The sequence below is a fragment of the Phaseolus vulgaris genome, chromosome 9 (assembly GCF_000499845.2).
Source record: "Phaseolus vulgaris cultivar G19833 chromosome 9, P. vulgaris v2.0, whole genome shotgun sequence".
In the NCBI taxonomy this organism is placed as follows: Eukaryota; Viridiplantae; Streptophyta; class Magnoliopsida; order Fabales; family Fabaceae; genus Phaseolus; species Phaseolus vulgaris.
Window position 1 is genome coordinate 14,929,091 of NC_023751.2, and position 21,710 is coordinate 14,950,800.

At 30.9% G+C, this 21,710-nt stretch overlaps 1 protein-coding gene across 1 annotated transcript; it reads left to right on the forward strand.

The window, feature by feature from the left end:
- Window positions 1–11,199: 11,199 nt before the first annotated feature.
- On the forward strand, window positions 11,200–12,800 carry LOC137821349 (probable sugar phosphate/phosphate translocator At4g32390). Its single transcript, XM_068625899.1, has 2 exons — window positions 11,200–12,345; window positions 12,426–12,800. The coding sequence occupies exons 1-2, from the start codon at window positions 11,322–11,324 to the stop codon at window positions 12,458–12,460; spliced, it is 1,059 nt and encodes a 352-aa protein (XP_068482000.1). The 5' UTR covers window positions 11,200–11,321; the 3' UTR covers window positions 12,461–12,800.
- Window positions 12,801–21,710: the final 8,910 nt, after the last annotated feature.

Sequence of the window (21,710 nt, forward strand, 5' to 3'; positions counted from 1 at the left end):
TACAAAATAGTAGGGTTGTCACAGGTCCAATCCCAAATACCTAACTCTTACAACCTATTTTTCTAACTTTGGAATCCGCGTGTATGAAAAACAAACTAAACTATTTAATTGTTAAAAATATAACAAATTAGCATCTAATTAATATGTTCATTGGCTATTTGTTATATTTAGGTAATATTTGTAATTATAGTTTTTGTAGCATATGTGATATTGTAAATATTTTTAGAAACATATTAAATGAATATATTTTCAACTGAAGAGATGTTTAATTACACACGTGAAAAACAGTTCAAATGATGCCGAAAACTAATAGAATTAGGTTATAAATATGGAAAATAAAAGTAAGCAAAAGTGATATTATATTATATTTAATATATAAATAAATTTGCTCACATGATATTTATATATAACAAAATCATATTATAGAAATAAACCAATAAAAAATGAAAAGTGTGTATTTTCTAAACCTAAAAGAAACATGTTCGGATTATAGAAGCTTTGGTCTTTCTTTCTTCAATTGAAATATCTAACATTATAAAAACATGGTAATAAAAAATAAAATAAAGAAAAAAGTGATTACCTAAATTCTAGACAATAGAATTAAATAATGCTAACATATCAATAAAAATCAAAATAAAGAAAAGAAGTATTATCAAAATAAAAATACTTAAAAAAATCACATAATGTCAATAGATAATAGAGTTAGGTTATACAAACATAAAAATAAAAGAAAAAGTATATTTTATTTAATAGCCAACAAAATTTACTAGCATAATATCTATAACAAAATCAGATTATAAAAACATGTAAATAAATATAAAATGAAGGAAAAAAACATGTTGTTTTTATCCGATACATAAAAATGATATGCTTAATATATACTAAATAAATAATGGAACCATTTTATAGAAACACATGACAAAAAAACACAGTTTATCTAAACACCCCTAATTTATTACTTACCTCTTAAATTGATTTTAGTATTATTCTTTCACTTATGTTTATTGCTTCTCTTCAATCTTTCTCTTTCAACTTTTATTACACTCATATTGTCAAACATTTAAAATGTTATAGTAGAAAAAAGTGAAGATATTTTTTTAATTTCCCTTAGGTGTCAATATAATACAAAAATTGTTAAAAGTTTTCATCCCTTTTCCTATATTTTTATTGTCAAACTAGTAAATGTTAAAGCGGATAAAAGTAAAAAGTTATTTTTTTATTAAATTTCATAATAATAAGACTAAAATAACTTTAAATGTATTGAGTTAATATAATAAAAAAGCAATCATTGGAATTTCATTTCACATATTTTTTACGTAAATATATGAAGTAAGATTCTAATTGGCAATGACAATAAATAAAAGATAGAACATAAAATATTAAAATAGCAAGAATAGTGTGGTAGTGAGAAGCTTTGGAATCATGGAAGTTTGGTCCTTCACGTTATAATAATTAATTATAAAATTTGCAATTGAGACTTTTCTATTATACTCGTTCTTTGATTTGTGAGAAGAACAACTCAAAGCGAAGACATAGCCTCAGAACCATGGAGATTTGGTCCTTCACTTCACAAACTAATTTCATTTAAACAATATAAAAAGCTTTTGAGACAAAGTCGAGTCAGATATAATAGGTTTATTTAAGAAAATATTTTCGGAAAATTTCCACTAAAAAATAAAGCTTTGATAATTTAAAACAATTTTATAAAATAATCATCGTTTAAAAATAAAGAAATATTATTTAATTGAGTTATATCCCTGGAACAATATCTTTATAGAAAAAAAGTTAATATTGATATTTTTTTACTAAACCTGTGAATTGAGCGCTTGAATATTCAATTTCGAATGAAAAATTAATAAACATTAACTCTTGTTAAACTAATAAATCATAACTTGAGCAACATGACTTGTTTTTTTAAGTCACAAAAGTCACTCTCAAGTTTCTGACATTTTATTTCTTAAGTGATAATTTATTTTTTTTATAATATTTTTAAAAAGTAAATAATTGTCTTGAAATTTTCTTTACTTTTAAATTATAAGTTTTAATTTGAGTATTAAGCTTTATCAATTAAGTTATCAAAATAATGTTTTAACAACAATAATCAGTCTTAACAATGAATGTCATCATTTGAACGGTGTTTGAAAGATCAACTTTGACACTTAATTTATGTATACAAAAATCACAAAATGACATAGTTTACATTTAAATATATCATCCAAAATAAAATCAATTCCAATTCATTGATCAATTTTTTAACACAAAAAACAACATTTTTTTTCTTAAAACATTATTACCTATATACTAACTCAAGTCAATTATGACTACTTAAAAATCAAGTCTAAATTAAGTCAAGAGTAACATAAAAGAGAAAAATAATATCACCAACAATTCCAATATTCTAAATTCATAGAAAAATCAATTCAATTTCACATTACTTAACACATTTTAAGTATATAACCAAAAATCATCCACAATTTTAGGTTACCTCATCATACCTAAAAGTAGTTTGGTGCTTACCAAATTTTCAACCTTTTGCTCCTATAATGCATAGATTTTCTAAGAAACTTCCTATCATATTTTTTAAAACTCCAGCTTATAAAATCAATACCTCAACTTATTTAGCCACTAAATGTTTTCTATTTCTCAATTGATTTAGGTAATAAGATATAAATTTTTCGAATGTGAAAAAAGAGAGTAAAAAATAGATAAACACAAACTGTAGGAAAATGAGTAGCTTACCGATATTGAGATCATATTGAACATATTATGACTTGTTTTTAACTATCTACTTAACGATATGATAATGGTGAAAATGGTAAACTACTAATCTATAAATTTAGGAAAAAAATATAGATTTAAAAAGATGAAATCTTATAATAAATGAAGAATAAAATATGTTAAATATATTTATGATTTTATAAAATTATATTTATTTAATTTAAATTTGATTATATAAACTTAAATAAATGGTATCATCCATTAGAGTATATTAGACGAAGTGAGAAAATATAAAAAAAAATACCTCGATCATTTTTGTTGTAATAAAAAATAGATCACCACATAATGCTTTAAAAGATGTATTTTGACATAGTTGAGGATAGGGATGGCAAAGTGGGGCGGGCGTGCGGGTCGGTCTGCGGTCCGCTGGTAAAAAACGTGGGGTGGATTGACTTTTTCAACCCGCTAACCCGCATTAGTCCGCGACCCGCGCGGGCCAGCAGCGGGGTGGGGCGGGGCGGGCTGGCCCGCTGACCCGCAAGAAAAAAAAATGGATGAAAGTTTTTCTAAGGTGACATCCAATGTTATTGAAATAAAATAATATCAATAATGTTTTTGAATTAATGTTTATGTTTATGTTTAATGTTTTGGAATTAGGTATTTTTAATGTTTTGGAAATGGAAGAATAGTGATATTTGATATTTATCTTAATGTTTAATGTTTTGATGTTTGAAAAAGAAAAAAAAAATTAGGTTTGATAGTAACAAATATATAGGTTTAATTTGACAATTTTTTAAGAACAAAATGAAAAAAAAAAAACGCAGGCTGGCCCGCAAACCCACGGGCTAGCTCTTATGCAAGGCGGGTCGGGAATTATAGCCCGCAATAACTTTGCGGGGCGGGTTGGCCTGCCCCACATTTTTGCGGGCCAAACGCGGGGCGGGCCAGTGCGAAGCGGGCTGGACCGCTTTGCCACCCCTAATTGAGGAAACAAAAGTAATTATGCTAGAAAAAATAGATAACAATTTAAATGAAAATATTAATTATTTTGATTCAAAATAAAACGAAAATAAAACTTAAATGGTTCATTACTTATTAAAATATTAATTTATTTTCACAACAAATTATGTATTTAACATAAAATAATATATTATTTTAAGGTTTATATAAATATATTTTGCTTTTCTGGCATCTCTTCCAACGAGGTAAAGAAGCAATGACCTTATCTTTTATGTTATCTCTTCAATGAAGGTAGAGGAAGCACTAAGTCTATCTTTTATTTTTTATGTTATGTTTGGATTGAAGAGTGAAGATTTGAGGGAGTGGAAGAGATTTGAGAAGATAATATGAAGAAAGTTTGTATTTGGATTGAGGTATGTTAGAGTGAATGTGTGAAGAAAATTTATTGAAATATGGTTGCGAAGATGTTTTGAATTATTTTTAATGATATAAAATGCAAGATAACAAATTTACCATTGTATAAAAATTTAAAATGAAATATCAGTTAATTTTATGTACATTTTAATTAATTAAAATAATGTAAAATAAAAATTCATAAATAAAATAATGTAAAATAAAAATAAATAAACAAAATAAAATATTTTAATTTTTTTTTATGATTTTTTTTTTTTGCATATCTCGCTCAAGGGAGAAAATTCTCGCTCAAACGATAATAAGGTGAAAAAATAGGGTGTCTTTGAGTTCATTTTCGCTTAAGCAAGAAGTGATCTCGCTCAAGAAAAAATGGAATGAGATTTGTGGTGCTCTTGGATCCGTTTTTGCTCAAGCTAAAAAAATAAAAAAACACTTAAATTTTTTTACTTTTTCCTATGCAAGCTTGGTTTATTATATTTTTATTATTATTGAGTACACAATTTTATTTTTATTTAATAATGTGATTAAAAATAAGTATTTATGCATTTATGCGAAATTTGTGGTATATATTGAATTGCTTTATAAATTTAAACTTTGACGTTATTTAATGGTGTATTTAGGTGTTAAATGAAGTATGTAATGATGTGAAAATGTGTTTGAGACATATTATTTTCATAAAGGAAATATTGTGTTGAGATTGTTATGAGAATATATTGATTTGTGATGTACTCTGAAAATGGACGATCCTAACTCTAATGGTATTTTGGAATCATATAAATGATAAGTATTAGGTGGTGAGAGTCGAAAGAGATTCATATGATTCTGTCTGGGATGTAAAAAAAAAAACCTAGTTTATTAGGTCATATGAATTAACCTTGTCATACGATGAGATTGAGATTGTGTGCATTGGAACAAATGATGTTGCAGGTGAGAAAGAGCTTCGCAATGAGTAGATGAAATGTTTAGTTTTCTTACGTATTTTGATTTGATAATGTTTATATATTAAAATCTCTATGAAGAATCATATATCTTAAAATACTTAAAATACTGTGAATATATGTATATACATCTAAATATTTATTTTACATTTGACACTTCTTATAGTTGTGGTAAAAACATGGATGTTACAAGATGATTAACTTTGTTTTAACTATAAAAAATATTTGATAGAAATCAGGTATAAATCAACAAAGAAAAAGGACATTACAAACAAATCAGGTTAAAACAGCAACAATTTCACCATTTGGTAATTTATTTAATTTTAATTAAGAAACTAAAGATTATGTTGATTGAATACTAATCTATTACTAGGATTATTAACAATTATGTTCATTATACTTTTAATCAATACCATTGGGTGTTGTAAATTCTTATAAGATAAACTTAATGTTAAGACTTATTTAATTTAGTTTCATTTTTTAATAATAAATATTGCATATTCGCAATTATTAAATGAATGATATTTTAAATATTATAAAATAATTATTATCTTTTGTTTAATAGTACTATTTGATTATTACAACGGCAGAACATTAATACGCTTCAATGGCGAATTAAAATAGGGCATACTTTTGTAAAAAAAACTTCTTTTGTTGTATTTTTCCCCATCCACTATATATATTATTTATATTATTATCATATTATAAAAAAACTACAAAAAAATCTACTCACATATACATACACTTATACTTTACTTTCCAAAAACTTTATCCTAATGCACTTGTTATACTATCTTCCTTGTGCTATCTTTCCACATAACTACATGGACATATAAACTAAGTCAACTCCTATGACAAGGTAAATTCATATGACTTACCAAACAAGTTATCTTTCCAATTGAAAACTCGGTCATATGAACCTTTTTTCAGCTTTCAACACCTAATAATTTTTATCTATATGATTTTAATATATTAGTAGAGTCATAATATATCATTCTAAATGAATATTTAATTCAATGCACATCATAAATAATTTTAACACAGTATTTTCTTCACGCTCTCTATCATACCTCCATATAATTCATAGTTCGCATCACATATAAACATACCCTTCTATCACATATAAATTCAAATTTAAAAACAATTAAAAAAATATCAAAAAAACTCGCATAAAATTAATGTTTCATGTACATGTAAAAATTAAAATTTATATAAATATCAATTAAAGCAACAAAAAAAATCAACAAACAATTTTTTTTAGCTTGAGAAAAATTTATTCATTTAAGCGAAAATAAGACTGAAACAAGGATTAGATTTAATTGGAGTACTATTTTTTTTAAGCAAAAATGTCTTGAGGGAAAATAGGGCTGAGACAATACTTGAATTTTTATTCTATTTTCGATTGAGAAAAATATAGAAATTTAAGTCTCATCAGCTAACCCATCTGATTCCTAAAACAATTTCAAAGTTTTTGTCGAAATAATTACAAAATGTTAAAGTGTTTAGGTTTTAGGATACAATAATAAAATATTTGAATATTATTTTAATTATATCATTACAAAATGTATTATTTTTAATTTACTAAATGACAAATTTATCTTTTACCCAAAACAGATCCAGTGTTATGCTTTGCGCATGAATTCAGTAATTCATTTATGCCCACTACTAATCCATAGCCACAGCTATACAATCAAATTTCTATGACGTTTTAAGATGAATAAAATCTCATCGATTTTAAGTAAATGTGTTAAAAATAATGAGAATTATTCAAACAAAAAAAATATGTGTAATAAACTGGACCTATTCCGTTCGGTTACTTGAAACGTCTTTGTACGCGACCTTAACCGTCAGTTAGGGACTCCTTCCCACTGGTTACCTGTGGATTCTTGCAAAAGAAGACAAAGGGGCGCCCTAACGGCCGTTTGCACTCCGACGCTCAAGTCAGCCAGCAAGAAACACCAAAAAACTATGCACCTTCGTCTCGGACCGTGAAGGGTACTCTGAAGGTGGTTAAATAAACTGTGTCTAGTGTATATTTTCTCCTTCTGGCAAAGATCTTTCCCTAGTCCCTTGTGCGTAACATCAAGGCTCGAGCAAGCAACTAGAGGAGTTTCTGGAAAATTTGCCAAAAGTTCGAAGCCCCCCTTTCCAACATTCAAAGCGCTATTTAAGCTACTTCCGCATTCAAAGCGCCTTAAAGCGCATTTAATTATAAAACGTAGCGCATTTAAGACGTTCAAAACGCTTGGGAGCATTTATAGTACCTTAAACGTTCGAAACGGAAACTGTATTAAATAACTTTAATTACCTTGTACCTGACAAAATTGCGTTTCTATTCTGACCTGGCTGCTGTACACGTGAAGGGCCTCACAACGCCGTGACCCCATCTGAGGGTATCTCCTCGTGTGAGTCCTTCTACCTGGGAGTGCATCTGCGCTAGAGGTGACTTTTTGGGTGCCAACTCATGCCCCCAAACATCTAGTCACTCACTTTGAGAGCGTATCTGCCTTCCTCTCGTGCCCCGCACCTGGCTACCCTGGGCGTGACCCTCCTCTTGAGTCGTATCTATCCCAAGGGTGTCTCTGGGGCGGCAGGGGCACTTCGCGAGTCAGGCTGCCCTACACTGGCGCTATTACTATGGCCTTGAAGCCACCTTTCTCTTCTCTTTATTACTACCCCGGATTATCGGGACTTGAGGCCTTCCCACGACGTCGCTCCCTCCACGGTCTTTCCTACCCATGGGTATCAGGGAGCCACACCGTGATTGCCTTGCCTTTGTGAGATTTGACCCTGGCGACGCCCTGGTTGGACGATGCCTTAACTAGGCGACGCCTTGACCTTGGCGATGCTTCTTCTTGGCGACGCTGGCACTTGACGTCTCTTCACCTAGGCGACGCCTTATGTTGACTTTGACCTCCGACGTTGACTTTGACCTTGACTTTGTCAACGCCTGGATACCATTAGTATATTTATTATTATTATTATTATTATTTTAAATTGCACCTTATTAAAGTACAAATTTGTGGGTGAGGGGACCTAAAAACAGTAAATTTCATTTTTTCAATTAATTGTTTTTATTATATTATTATTGATATAATTTTTTATTAATTTAGATTAAATTATGAAAGGGGAAAGAGTGAAGAAAGATAAAAGAAAGAAAGAGAGTAAAAAAAAATGAAAATAGATTGTTTGAATTAAATGAAAAAGTGTAAAAATGAGTGGAAAATAAATAATTTTATTATTATTAATATTTTTATTTCTTTTACTTCTTATTTTAATATTTTTTTTAATAATTATAATGGAAAGCATAAATGTTTATTACATGATTTTGTTACATAATAAGTATTTATATTTATTAAGGGTTGGATATTGATTCATATTTATTAATTCATTTTGTTGATAAAAAAAATTGATTTTGTTACACAATAAATAGATATTATTAAAATATTTGCAAAGTAATCCATTATATCAATCTTATTTTATTTTTCTTTATGCTGTGTGAACATTTGTCACGTTCTTCCTTCTTGATTCATCCACTTTTCTTTTTTATAATTTGATATAGTTCTAAACTAAAAATCACACAAACTAATAAAAATAATAATATAGTGCAATGTAGTTCGGTTAAAATTAATTAAATAATCCAAAGCAACTCAAAATTTTGCTCTTTGGATTATATATATTTTTTGTAATTTTAAATCAATTTTGATATGCATTATTTGTTTGATAATCATTCAACTTAAAAATATTAAATCTTACCAAATTATTATCCATAATGAATTTCAAGCAAAACATTACTAACTTAAATTTATATCTAAACAAATTAAGTTTAATTAAATTCAACAACACTTTATTTTCAATTTTAAAAAATAAACATAGCTTAAAAATATTAAATTTTAATGAAAAAGTAGATATAATACATTATGTTAGTTTGATTTAGGTTGGTTTTCAACTCCAAATAAACAATTAATTCAAACTGTACCATTTGTAGAAAAAAAAAAAACACAACATGCATTAATTTGACTTATTATGAAGTTTGATTTAGACTTCGTTTGGACTCAAACAAACATTGCAATCAAACTAAGTGGTTTAGAAAAAAACACTATACATTAAATTTGATTTTTCACTGGTTATAAATTTGTTAGGTATTGAGTTAGATTATTTCAATTTTAAACACAATTATGCATATAAATGAAAACAACATTACCCTTTCCCCCTCTTTGATGCAAGTAAAGAGTAAGTGTTATTTAAGTTTTTTTTTTAAATTAAAAATGCAATAAAATAATTTGACTTTAATAAAATAATATTTCAATTTTATTTATATTTTATCTTCTTTATTTGTACGTCACACACACACACATACATATATATATATATATATATATATATATATATATATATATTAGCTAAAGATTGGATAAAGGATAAATGCATAAATGACAAGAAAATATCCTTTACTTTTTTTATCTGTCTCGATTTTAAAATAAAATTTGTTTCTTTTGATTTATTTCTTTAAATTTCTAATAAATTTATTGTTATTATTATTATTATATTATTCCTTTAGTATTCACACTTTTTTTAAATAATTTATATGTATTTATTGGGTTAGATAAATAAAAATAGACAATATATAACACCAAATTCTTCAAGGTGCTTATCACTTTCTTTTTTCCCATTTTTTTCCTCTCTCTTTTCTCTTCAATTTCTCTCTCATACATCATCTATTTTCAAAATTTGATCACGTTGTAGTTGAGAAATTAGAGTACATTAATACCCGATCAAATTTTCAAACAGAACAAGTTCATTTTTGCTCTAAAGATCAAGACCCCTTATTCTCTGTTTTTCTCTATGATTTAGCCATCAATCTTAATGGGACCAGTTGAGAAAAATGTTTCTATTGATTAAGCTCATACTAAAATTTGGTAATGTTTAGATAACTTCCTTTAGGTTCCTAAATTTTGGAATTTCCATCAGTAGAATTTCAGGTAAGAGAAACTAACTTTAACTTTCAATAATACCCTAGGCTAGAAGACATGAATGTGAAGGGAACGTGATCCCAAGTTTCAATTTCTCTTGCAGGATGTTAATTGATAAAATTGTTTGATTTTATGTTGTATGAACATGTATAAATATGGTGACGGAGGGTCTGAAGGGTTTTAAGATGTAGTTTTGAATTTTATATTATTAATATTTGTATTTTTATAAGTTATAATCTTGTAATAGAAATATTTTGAAACACTCTAAACTTGTATAGAAATATATAAAACATGTATTGTAATAATTATATGTATTTTCGGGATGTTACATAGTAAATAAATTTGTACAACTATCTTATTAAAATAAAAAAAATATTATATTTCATTATTCTTAAAAACACTTTAGATATAACTAAAAAAAGTGAGGAAATTATGAATATTATCAAATAAAAGCATATATCTTAGAAAGATACTACAGTAAAAGAAAAAATAAAATATGGATCTGTCTCCTAATATTGAGATTTACCATACATTATTAAGTGTCATACCTCTCACACCAAAAGTCGTTGTAATCGATTTTCCTCTAACATTAAAATCACATATCCGAATCCTACGAAATATAGGTTTGGTGTTGACTTCCTTTATTGACCTAGCTTTTGTTATGCATCAGAACCAAACATTTTCTTTCTTTATTTTTTTTATATATATATATTTTGTAAGAACTATAAATAATTATCTTACCACGGTAAAACGTAAACAAGAATACATCTACATAAATTTAACTTTTGTCTTTTTCTGAATAAATATTTTCTTTAGACCTTTAATGTATTTATTTTTATTGAATACCTATTCATAAAGAGTTAGAAAGTTATAGACAATTTACATTATTATAAATATTTGATTTAAAAAGAAATAAATTATACACCAAATGTTGACTTGGCATGGGTGGTTATCTCCCTAATATTAAGTAATAGGTCTGATTGAGTATTGGGAAAATGTTATATGTTATTAATAGAGTGGAATGTTATGAGGGAAATTTACCACATTCACAAATGAAAGAAATAAAATAAAATAAAATAAAAGTGTATGTTATTAATTTTGGGAAGGTGAAAGGGAAAATAGAATTGATTAACGTAAATTAATAACAGTTTGATTTATTTATTTATTTAAGGTTGTGAGAGCATAAAAAGTGTGAGAGAAAGTGTTGTTGTGTGGAAGAGGCAGTGCATCCCACATCGGTTTTCTTTCTCTCTCTCTATATATATATCTGTGTATCGCGTTGAGCAGACCCGTTCTTTGTCTCTGAGAGTGTGGAAGAATGGGAAAAGGTGGATCTCTGAGCGATGGCGTGGTGAAGAAGATCGTGCTATCGTACACCTACGTTGCCATATGGATCTTCCTGAGCTTCACGGTAATCGTGTACAACAAGTACATCTTGGACAAGAAGATGTACAACTGGCCCTACCCCGTCTCCCTCACCATGATCCACATGTCCTTCTGCGCCACCCTCGCCTTCCTCCTCGTCCGCGTCTTCCGCCTCGTTGAGCCAGTCTCAATGTCACGCGATGTCTACCTCTCATCGGTTGTCCCCATCGGAGCCCTCTACTCCCTCTCCCTGTGGCTCTCCAACTCCGCCTACATCTACCTCTCCGTCTCCTTCATCCAGATGTTGAAGGCTCTAATGCCCGTCGCCGTTTACTCCATCGGCGTCCTCCTCCGCAAAGAGTCCTACAAAAACGACACCATGTTCAACATGCTCTCCATCTCCCTCGGAGTCGGCGTCGCCGCCTACGGGGAGGCGCGTTTCGACACCTGGGGCGTCCTCCTGCAACTGGGCGCGGTCGCTTTCGAGGCCACTCGCCTGGTCATGATCCAAATCCTCCTCACCTCCAAGGGGATCTCGTTCAACCCCATCACCTCGCTCTACTACGTCGCCCCCTGCTGCCTCGTCTTCCTCTCCGTCCCCTGGATCTTCGTGGAGTATCCTATCCTCCGAGAATCCTCCACCTTCCAGTTCGATTTCGTGGTCTTCGGGACCAACTCCTTCTGCGCCTTCGCGCTCAACCTCGCCGTCTTTCTCCTGGTCGGGAAGACCTCCGCGCTGACCATGAACGTCGCCGGCGTGGTCAAGGACTGGCTCCTGATTGCCTTCTCGTGGTCGGTTATCAAGGACACTGTGACGCCGATTAATTTGTTCGGGTACGGGCTCGCGTTCCTTGGCGTGGCGTATTACAACCACTCCAAGTTGCAGGCGCTGAAGGCCAAGGAGGCGCAGAAGAAGACCGCCCAGGCCGATGAGGAGGAAGGGAGGTTGCTCGAGGAGAGAGAGGCCGACGGAATGGGCAAGAGAAACGACCAGCAGAATTAATTGGTTTAATTAATTGATTAATTCATTAATTCGTTTCCTGTTTTGTTTACACAGATTCCAGAGAAAAAAAATCGGTACGAGGAAAATAAAACCAGGAGGTTTCGATTTGAGGCGAATATGGAAATCACAATGGCATCATCCTCGCTGTCCGAATTGCCGGTTCGGTACGGTTTTTCTTCGGGTTTATTTACAGATCCTCTTCTCGTTGCTAATGGTGGCCGTGGGTAGTTAATCAGTAGGTTTCGATTTCAAATTCCTGTTTTTTTTTTCCTTAGAGAACGTTATGTGTTACTGGAGCCAGAGTCTCCTATCTTTTTATTATAATTTTTTATCTCATTTGCATTTTCAGTGGTTTAGTTGTGTTCTGTTGTTGTAGGAACTCGATTTATGGAGTTTACATGGTTATTAATTCTTAGTACATTTCTACTATGTGATGTTTCTTCTGCTATTGCGAATTTGGGATTTATCTTAACTGCGAGCGGATGAGAAACTGACAGTGATTTAACACTGATGAGTATGTTTGGTTGGATGTGTTGTTCATAGTTGAGTGTTTGTAGAAGTGACTTGTTGATCTCTTGCAATTATGGTTGTTTCTCTTGTACTGTGTGGTTCTTTGTATTGCCCCACATCGAAGCCAGGGACTAGGTCAGATGCGGCGGAAACACTTGGATGTTATATTTTAATGCTATTATCGTTATAGAAATTTAATTCATCTGTTTATGAAGAACGATTCAAGACGTTAGTATTCTGTAAATTGATTTTGATGTTGAAAACTCGTTAATATGTTGCACTCAGTCCTTGTTGGAATCTGCATATTCAATGCTTGATGAATGGCTACAGTACTTGTTTGATAGATGGGGAAAATGGCATGTTCATTGATATTTCTCTGTCCTACAAACGGGAAAAGGCTACACACTTTTCTGCTTTTCTTTTTCAGTGAATAGTGATCAAACTGTTAAATACCTTTATTTGTATACGATATTGTCTGCCTTTGCTTGTCTACAACTGTTACATGTAGCACCGCTTGTTTTAAACCTAAGATCAACAATGTAACTCAAGAGTTTCTTTATCCAAGGGAGAGATACAGCTGAAAGCAAGTGCATAGTTTTGTTGTTTTTACTGAAGTGTGTATCAGCTGAAACACTAGGATAAAAACACTCAATGTTCCTCTGCTTTCTTTGGTTTGCTAATATCCAACACACTTCCTCACTTTTGCCTAGTAGATGCTCATTCATATCCCCGAAGAGGTGTATTAATTACTAGACAGTGGTTGGTAGCCATTAACGCTGACTTACCATTTATGGAAAAAAACACATGTATCATCAATGAATTTATTTCAGTGGTACACACTGAGCTACTCATCTAGTGTTATGGGCGTGACTATCTCGAAGCTAGTGATCATGACCATTATCAACCACAAGTTGGTGGCATATTAGCTCTGCTTTCGTTTGCTGCACAACAAGATTCCGTAGCGTGATACTCACCGACAGAAAGCCCAAAAGCGAATTCAATTATAATAATCCATGTGTGTGAATAAGTGGCGTTTTGGTATACAATATTTAACTAATTCAGTGTTTGATGTTGACGTAATCTGTGGACGTGAAAGTCAATATAAACAAAAAAAAGAGTTCTATTTCTTATTCAGGCTGGCTTAGCATGGCTCTCCTGCGTTCCCAGCATATTGAACAAGGAAAAAGAATTAATGGATTTGGGTGGACGGAGAAAAAAACTTTATTATCAACAACTTATTAAATCCAAGCTGATGTAAATGCCATCGTCAAATTGAGTAAACTTCATTTTATGGAAAAGGAAAACATGATATTTAAGATGCACGAACTCAACTTTTTAAGAAAACTTTAACGTGATGTCTGTATAAAGATACTTGTAAATTTTTTATTTCTCGAAACAGGATTGAGCAGATGATCGCAATGCCATGAAATACATTTGATGTTCCAAAAAAGATTAACAGAAATCATATACTTTACATATTTTTGGTGTCCAATTTCTGTGACTGCTGGTGTCCCTATTTTTTGGCAGCAGTTCAGGTAATAAAGCGCACTCTGCTCAACAACCACCAAAGGAGATTGAGTCTGGTTCACGTAAGAATTTATAAACCAAAATAAACACTCCTTGTCTTTCTCTCAGTTCATCCATCTTCACATTTTTGCTATTATCTTCTATCTGGTTTATTCACTTTGTCTGTCCTGTTCTTTTACTAAACTAGCTTCAATCAGTTTTTTACTACTCTGTAAAATACTTCGTACCATACAATTTGAACATCATATTTACCCTTATGAAGTGTAAACAGGAACAGCCTTTTGCTCTGATATTTTGAAGAAGGTCTATCGGTGCATGTTGTCTTGCAACATACTGTTTCAGTGTCTGTGGCATCGAAGTTTTGTTCTTCTTGGCTCCTTTAACACCTTTGAGTATTATAATATTGCTCTTCTACCTCCTGCTACAATTTCTGTCGCTATTTCTTGCCAGCTATATTCAATTTTAGCCTATTTGATGAGGACGAAAATCCACTGCATTAAAATTTAAAATGGTTCATCTACCTCTTACTCAAAAAAAAAAAAAAACCACCATCTTGCATTTTGAATTAGCTGTTTGTCGCTTTTTGCGTCATAGTGTAGACTAAGCTCCACGTTCTCCATTTTTTGCTGCTCTGTCGCTATGAGATTAGTTCAAAGAAGAAAAGAAAAACTAACACGACGATATAAATATTAGAGTCATTGAAGATGACTTGTCCCCGATCAAATTTTATATCGCTTGCTAGTTTTTATTGCCACATAAAACGATAAATAAGTAAATAATAATTAAAATTAATTAAATTTTTTAATCAGTTTATACTATGAGATTAATTTAAAAAAATCAAAAATTGTAATAATACAACTCTATATTGAATAAATACTAATTTCACTTGCTTTTATAAAAAGTTTTTATAAAAAGGATTGAGGTTAGCTCTTGAAAGGTATGTTGTTAATAAATAATATTCAATATTTATGTGAGAGTGAGAGTATAAAGGAGTTTATTTGTGTTTTCTCTGCATTTTTTTAAGTTCAGACTATTATGGTTCCAGAGTTTTATGAAATTATACATGCTATGGAAGAAACTCAAAAGATGTGGCTCACTAACGTATGACTTGAATGTGATTCTGCCTTGGTTTGTGCTACATTTACGGCTAAGACTAATGTTTTGTGGTTGCTTCGTAATTGATGGAATACTTGTCTTAATTACTGTAGGAAAATCAGGTTTAGGGTTACTCATGTTTTTCGTGAAGGGGATGCGTATGCTAATAAGTTGACTAATTTATGATTTATTCATAGAAAATCATTTCATTGGTATAATAGGCTTTCATCTAGTCTGTTTTTAGAATTCTTTATGAATAGTTATAGTCTACCTATATATCGTTTTTGTTAACATATGGGTTTTGATCTAGTCCTCCCATATTTTTTTTTGCATTTTCTTTCTTTTTTCTTTTTTTAATAATACTTTTTTCATGTGATTGCAGATGATTGTTGTTACTTGAGGCGTCAGTCTAGCTAAGATATCAAGTTGCATAATGATGCCTAACATGAAAGCTTTATATATATATATATATATATATATATATATATTAATATATATAATAACATTCAATATTTCAATTATTGAATATTGACTTCGAGTTGGATAACTTTTAGTAGATATCCTCCATTTCAATCAAGACTTGAGAAGTAACCTATAAATAATAATACTAGCAAGGTAGAGAAGAATATCCATTTTTAGTTCATACAAGAAGAATTAGCACATATCATGGGACTGTGAAGGAACAATATTGAAAATTTTGATGATATTTACAAGAAATATGACTAATGATTAGAGGTCAGCAGACGCAAAAGCAACCAAGACTGAACACATGGCATTGCTTTTGGTTCTTTATAAGGAGATGATCGAGATGAAGTAAATAAATGTTGACAAATCTGTCTTATAGGAAAATGAGAAAGTGAAAAGAAGATTGGAAAGAATCCACCTGTCCCGACCTCAAGAAGAAGATTACCGAGAACCGATAAAATAAATTACAACAATGTACCTTAGACTCCTAACACCCGTAGTTACAATAACCCATAAATTGGAGGTAGAATCGCAACTTCACACATCATCGAACACTTCAATGACATTGGAAAGTGCATAACAACACTCTTTTGTTGAAAGAATAATGGTTGTCGAACTCTCTCCCAACTGAAAGAGATTAAGTATAGATTGATATGACGGGACAACCGATTCCGATGAACATGTTGATGTGTATGCAACCCAAATGGGCCCTTATGCCTCAGACAATGTGGTACTCTATCGTGTTTCTCCTATATCCCCGAAAAGAACAACGTTAAGCTGGTTTACCCACCTTCCACCATTTTCTATCGATTGTTTTGAGACCTAGGTAGCAAAAACACTATTAAGTATAGATTGATATGACGGGACAACCGATTTCGATGAACATGTTGATGTGTATGCAACCCAAATGGGCCCTTACGCCTCAGACGATGTGGTACTCTATCGTGTTTCTCCGATATCCCCGAAAAGAACAACGTTAAGCTGGTTTACCCACCTTCCACCATTCTCTATCGATTGTTTTAAGACCTAGGTAGCAAAAACACAATTAAGTATAGATTGATATGACGGGACAACCAATTTCGATGAACATGTTGATGTGTATGCAACCCAAATGGGCCCTTACGCCTCAAACGATGTGGTACTCTATCGTGTTTCTCCTATATCCCCGAAAAGAACAACGTTAAGCTGGTTTACCCACCTTCCACCATTCTCTATCGATTCTTTTGAGACTTAGGTAGCAAAAACACAATTTGTAACAAGGTGACCATACCACATGACATCAATCACCTTGGTTAATATTCAACAGGAGTTGGAGGTCACTAAGGCTATTCATTGAGAGGTTAAAAAGGGTAGCCTTAAATATTGAAAACCTCAACTCATAGGTGGCTCTCCATGACATGGTGACAACATTGAAACCATGGCTATTCGCAATTGGAAGAACTCTTGTGAATTTCAAAGTCAGGTTTGAGCCAATAAAGGGTTCGAGAAGCCCAAAAAAATAGAGATTGAACCAAACTCAACCACCAAATAAACCTAGGAAAAATTAATTACATAAGTTTTCCCTTCATTCAACCACCAAATTTGTATTTTGAATTCTAAAATACAAAATATAAATTCTAGTTTGTATTCATATTATAAAATTTAGAATGTAGTGTATTCTGTATTCTAGAATTTATAATACAATGTATTTTGGATCGAATTGTAGAATCCATAATACATTGTATTCCGAATTCTAGAATATGGAATACAAATTTTGTATTCAAAATTCTAGAACCTAGAATACATTAAATCCATTAATTTGTATTAACTACAAAAAATATGAAATTATTAATATTATAAATAATTATTTTTTAAATAAATTTGAAATAAGTTACATACGGATTTTATTCGTATATAATAATTTTTTAGTTATATTTTAATTAAATTTAAAATAAGTTACATAGGTTACATATGGATTTTATTCGTATGTAACAGTTTTCTTTATTTTACATTACATACGAATTATATCTATATGTAACACTTTTTTATTTTTTAATTAAATTTAAATAAGTTACATAAGAATTTAATTCGTATGTAACAATTTTTTTTAATTAATTTTTTAATATATTACACGCAGATATAATTCATATGTAACATTTTTATTATTTTTTTAATTAAATTTAAAATAAATTACATACGAATTATATTTGTATGTAATAATTTCTATTTTTTAATTAAATGTTAAATATCTTATATACATATGCAAATATCTGTATGTAATATTGACTTTACATATAAATTTTTATTCATATATAATAATTTGTATGTAATGAGAATTCGAAACACAATTATCTGGTGAACTTGAGGGGCTGTTGCGATGATGGTGCTAAATGTGGGAGGTGTTGTGGTGGAGGTGAGAACTACTGGGATGGTGGTGCTGAAGGTGGAGAACTACTGCAATGGTGGAAGTTAAAATGGGTTGCTACAACTAAAAAAAGGAAGAAGGATGCTTAATAAAAAATGATTTTTTTTATCATTTTACTTCTTCTATTAAGGTGTAGAAAGAAGAAATCAGGTGCAAGAAGAATTTCCTATAATGTAGGTGGGTTTGAAATTTGTGTCGTAAGGACAACTTTTATGATTTTGTTATAACCCTAAACCCTAAATATATATCCTTATAGCCATTATATAGATTTGTTGTTGACAAAAAAAAAGTTTCATAAATTTTATGGCGCATTTTGTGAGTGACGTCACATATCACACAAATTCATAATGTAGACATTGATAAGAATTGCTTTCCCCGTGTTCTTTATTTTCATCTTGGTTTTCATTATATTGAGTCACCCTCCTTTTCCTTCCCCAAAATTGCTTTGCTACTCAACAATTATGGCAACGTCGTTTAGCATGGGAATCTTGGTTATGTTTTAAATCAGATATCAAACAAATTAAAAAAATTGATTTCAGTTTCTGACGTTACCTTAACTAGCTGGATTATTTATGTGATCCTTAAGTTAAAATATATAACATAATATAAAAATATTAAAATATAACATACTCTAAATCTTTATTATTGTTTATTATGATATACGGTTGTTATGATAAAGAAAAATAAGTAAAATTTTGAAAGTTATTTAAGTCTAAATAAAAAATGATAATGTGATGTTACATATGGTTTATCCTTATCTGCTTGGGCGATTGCGCGTGCGCATTTTTGCTCGTAGACTTCTTCAAAGCTGGTAAACGAGCCCTATCAATACAACTGTTTCAAAAAGAAAAAGAAAAAACTATCATATTTGTAATTTTTTAGCCTTTAGATTCTAGATATCCAAAAATTACAATTTAGATGTTTGAAACAACGTAAAATGCTAATAAATTATAAATCAAGATATTTTGAAGATATAAATAGTAAAAATTTTATTTTATAAATTATAGTGATTTAAAACTTATCCAATGAATATGAGTGAAATCTCACCTTAATTAAAAATTAAAAAAATACTTTATACGATATAAGTGTGCAAGCATTACACCTACTAAGTTTTCAATTAATTTCTTTTTTTTGTTTTGATACATGCTATTGGTACGAAATTTGTCAACTAAATTAACAATATCTCAACTTAGGAAATGTGCATTGTGTTATTAATTTCCCCTTAAATAAGGGTATTCACTCTTTTTAGAATAGTGTGTGAACGTGAGGATTGGTTTAAAAATGGAAATTGAACTTTACATGATTGTGCATAAAATAATAAAATAATGGGTAAATTAAGAAGGAAAAGACAAATTGCGTGGAGCCTGACGCCTCATATTAGCAGCACTTGAAAAATAAGACTTAGCCACTAACTACAGAATAGGGTTATTCTAAGTACCTGTAGTGCACAAAGTTGATGAGTTCCGTCTCCACCACTTTCTTCTCATATATGCTAACACTAGCGTGCGTCCAACATATAAAACTAAGTGGTTTATGTATCAATCATTCTCATTATTTAGATAATATATGTTTTTGGAGAATGAAATTGGAGAATGAGATTGCTACTAGGGTTAATTTGAAAAGATGTGAGATTGTGGTTGAAAATCTTTTGTGTAATTTGTGTGAAATCGATGATGAGTCTTGTTCTCACTTGTTTTTCAAATGTAGATTAGCTTGACTTGGAGCGACGTCTGTGTTTCACAATGATTCTTTCTCAAAATTTTTACAGTTCAGGATGTGCAATGGTTCAGATTCAGTTAATAAAGTGTGGGGAGCAATTTGGGTTGGAGTAGTAAGTGAAATTTAGAAATATAGGAACAATGTCATATTTAATAGGGGCGTAATTGATGAGTTTAAATTGTTTGTACTGGTTCAAGTAAATGTTTGGTCTTAGATTTCTTTTATGTCACGCTTTGTTTCGTTCTCTTACTCTGACTGGTGTCTGAACCCTTTGATGCGTATGATGTTGGTTTCTTGATGTTGTACCGTGCGGGTTCCTACTTTTGTTGGTTTTTGATGTTCTTATCAGGAGGGTTGCTCTCTTGGCCGCTGAAAGTGTTTTTGGCCATTAGGAAAGATTAATTTGCACTTTTTGTATAAAGGTTGGACTATCCTAAGTGATTCATATTTATTGATTCTTTATTATTGATAAAAAAAAGTTAATAATTACATTTAAAATATTTGTTTTTTGAAATTTAAAATTTTATTTTTAAAAAACATCTCAAAATAATAAAAGAAAAAAAACTATATTTAAATTATTTTTTTTATCTCAACTCCTAAATGACTATATTAGTGATGAAATGACATTGATGATCCAAGGGGAATTGGTTGTTGAACCCACACTGGTGGTTGAAGTGAAGTGTGCGACGACCCATTATGCAGTATCCACTGAAACACCTTGCCAAAAATGGGGTTGACTCAGTGGACAACTGTAATATTAATTAACCCTTATCTTCCTTCACTAATCCTAAGTTAAATCCATTCTATAATTTTACTAAACGAAAAACAATAGTGATGAACATGTCATTTGAATTGAAAAACTGAAATTCTTTTTCTGACCATGCTTGTTATGATGTGATTAACCAGCACACTCACGGATTCTGCCATTTTGTGGCTTATTTGAGTCTGCACGTACAAAAACACTATAAGATCTTCCTGTATGGAGCAGACCACACAATGTTATTCCATTTATTTAAAGATTAAATCTTTATAAATATTATTTATCATGGCCTTCTAGAATGAGGGTTGGGTCCAGAGAACTATTGAGAGAATTCTTCTTTCACCTTCGGTTGGTCAGATTGTATTTCAGTTTCCTTCCTCGCAAGCTTGTAGCTTTACCTTACTCATCTCGCTTCTCGTAGTCCAGATTCAGAGAGTATCTGCATAAGGCACTCTGACACTCAAGTCAGGAGAGAGATTCGGCGCTCGGTTCCAAGAGCACCACCGTAGATGATGTACCTGGACCATGGAACGTGTGTTATTTATATTACCTTTGGTGAGTTTTCTTTATTGGGTCAGGTTAGGGGAGTTTGACCACGTTTAAAGATGCATTACCTAGTTCTTAATTGCAGATTAACTTGATTAATCCTGCTTGAGAATAATTGAATTCGTGTTGTCGGTCGATCCATTGATATGGACCACGATCTCGATCGATCCAGTAATGGAGACCGAGACATGACATTAGTCGTACGACCTTTACCAATACACCTGATTTCTCTTAATTATTTCATATTTTTTTTATTTTTTTTCACAAAAACAAAAGTTATACGATTTAATGTATATTATGCTGAGTGTTTATC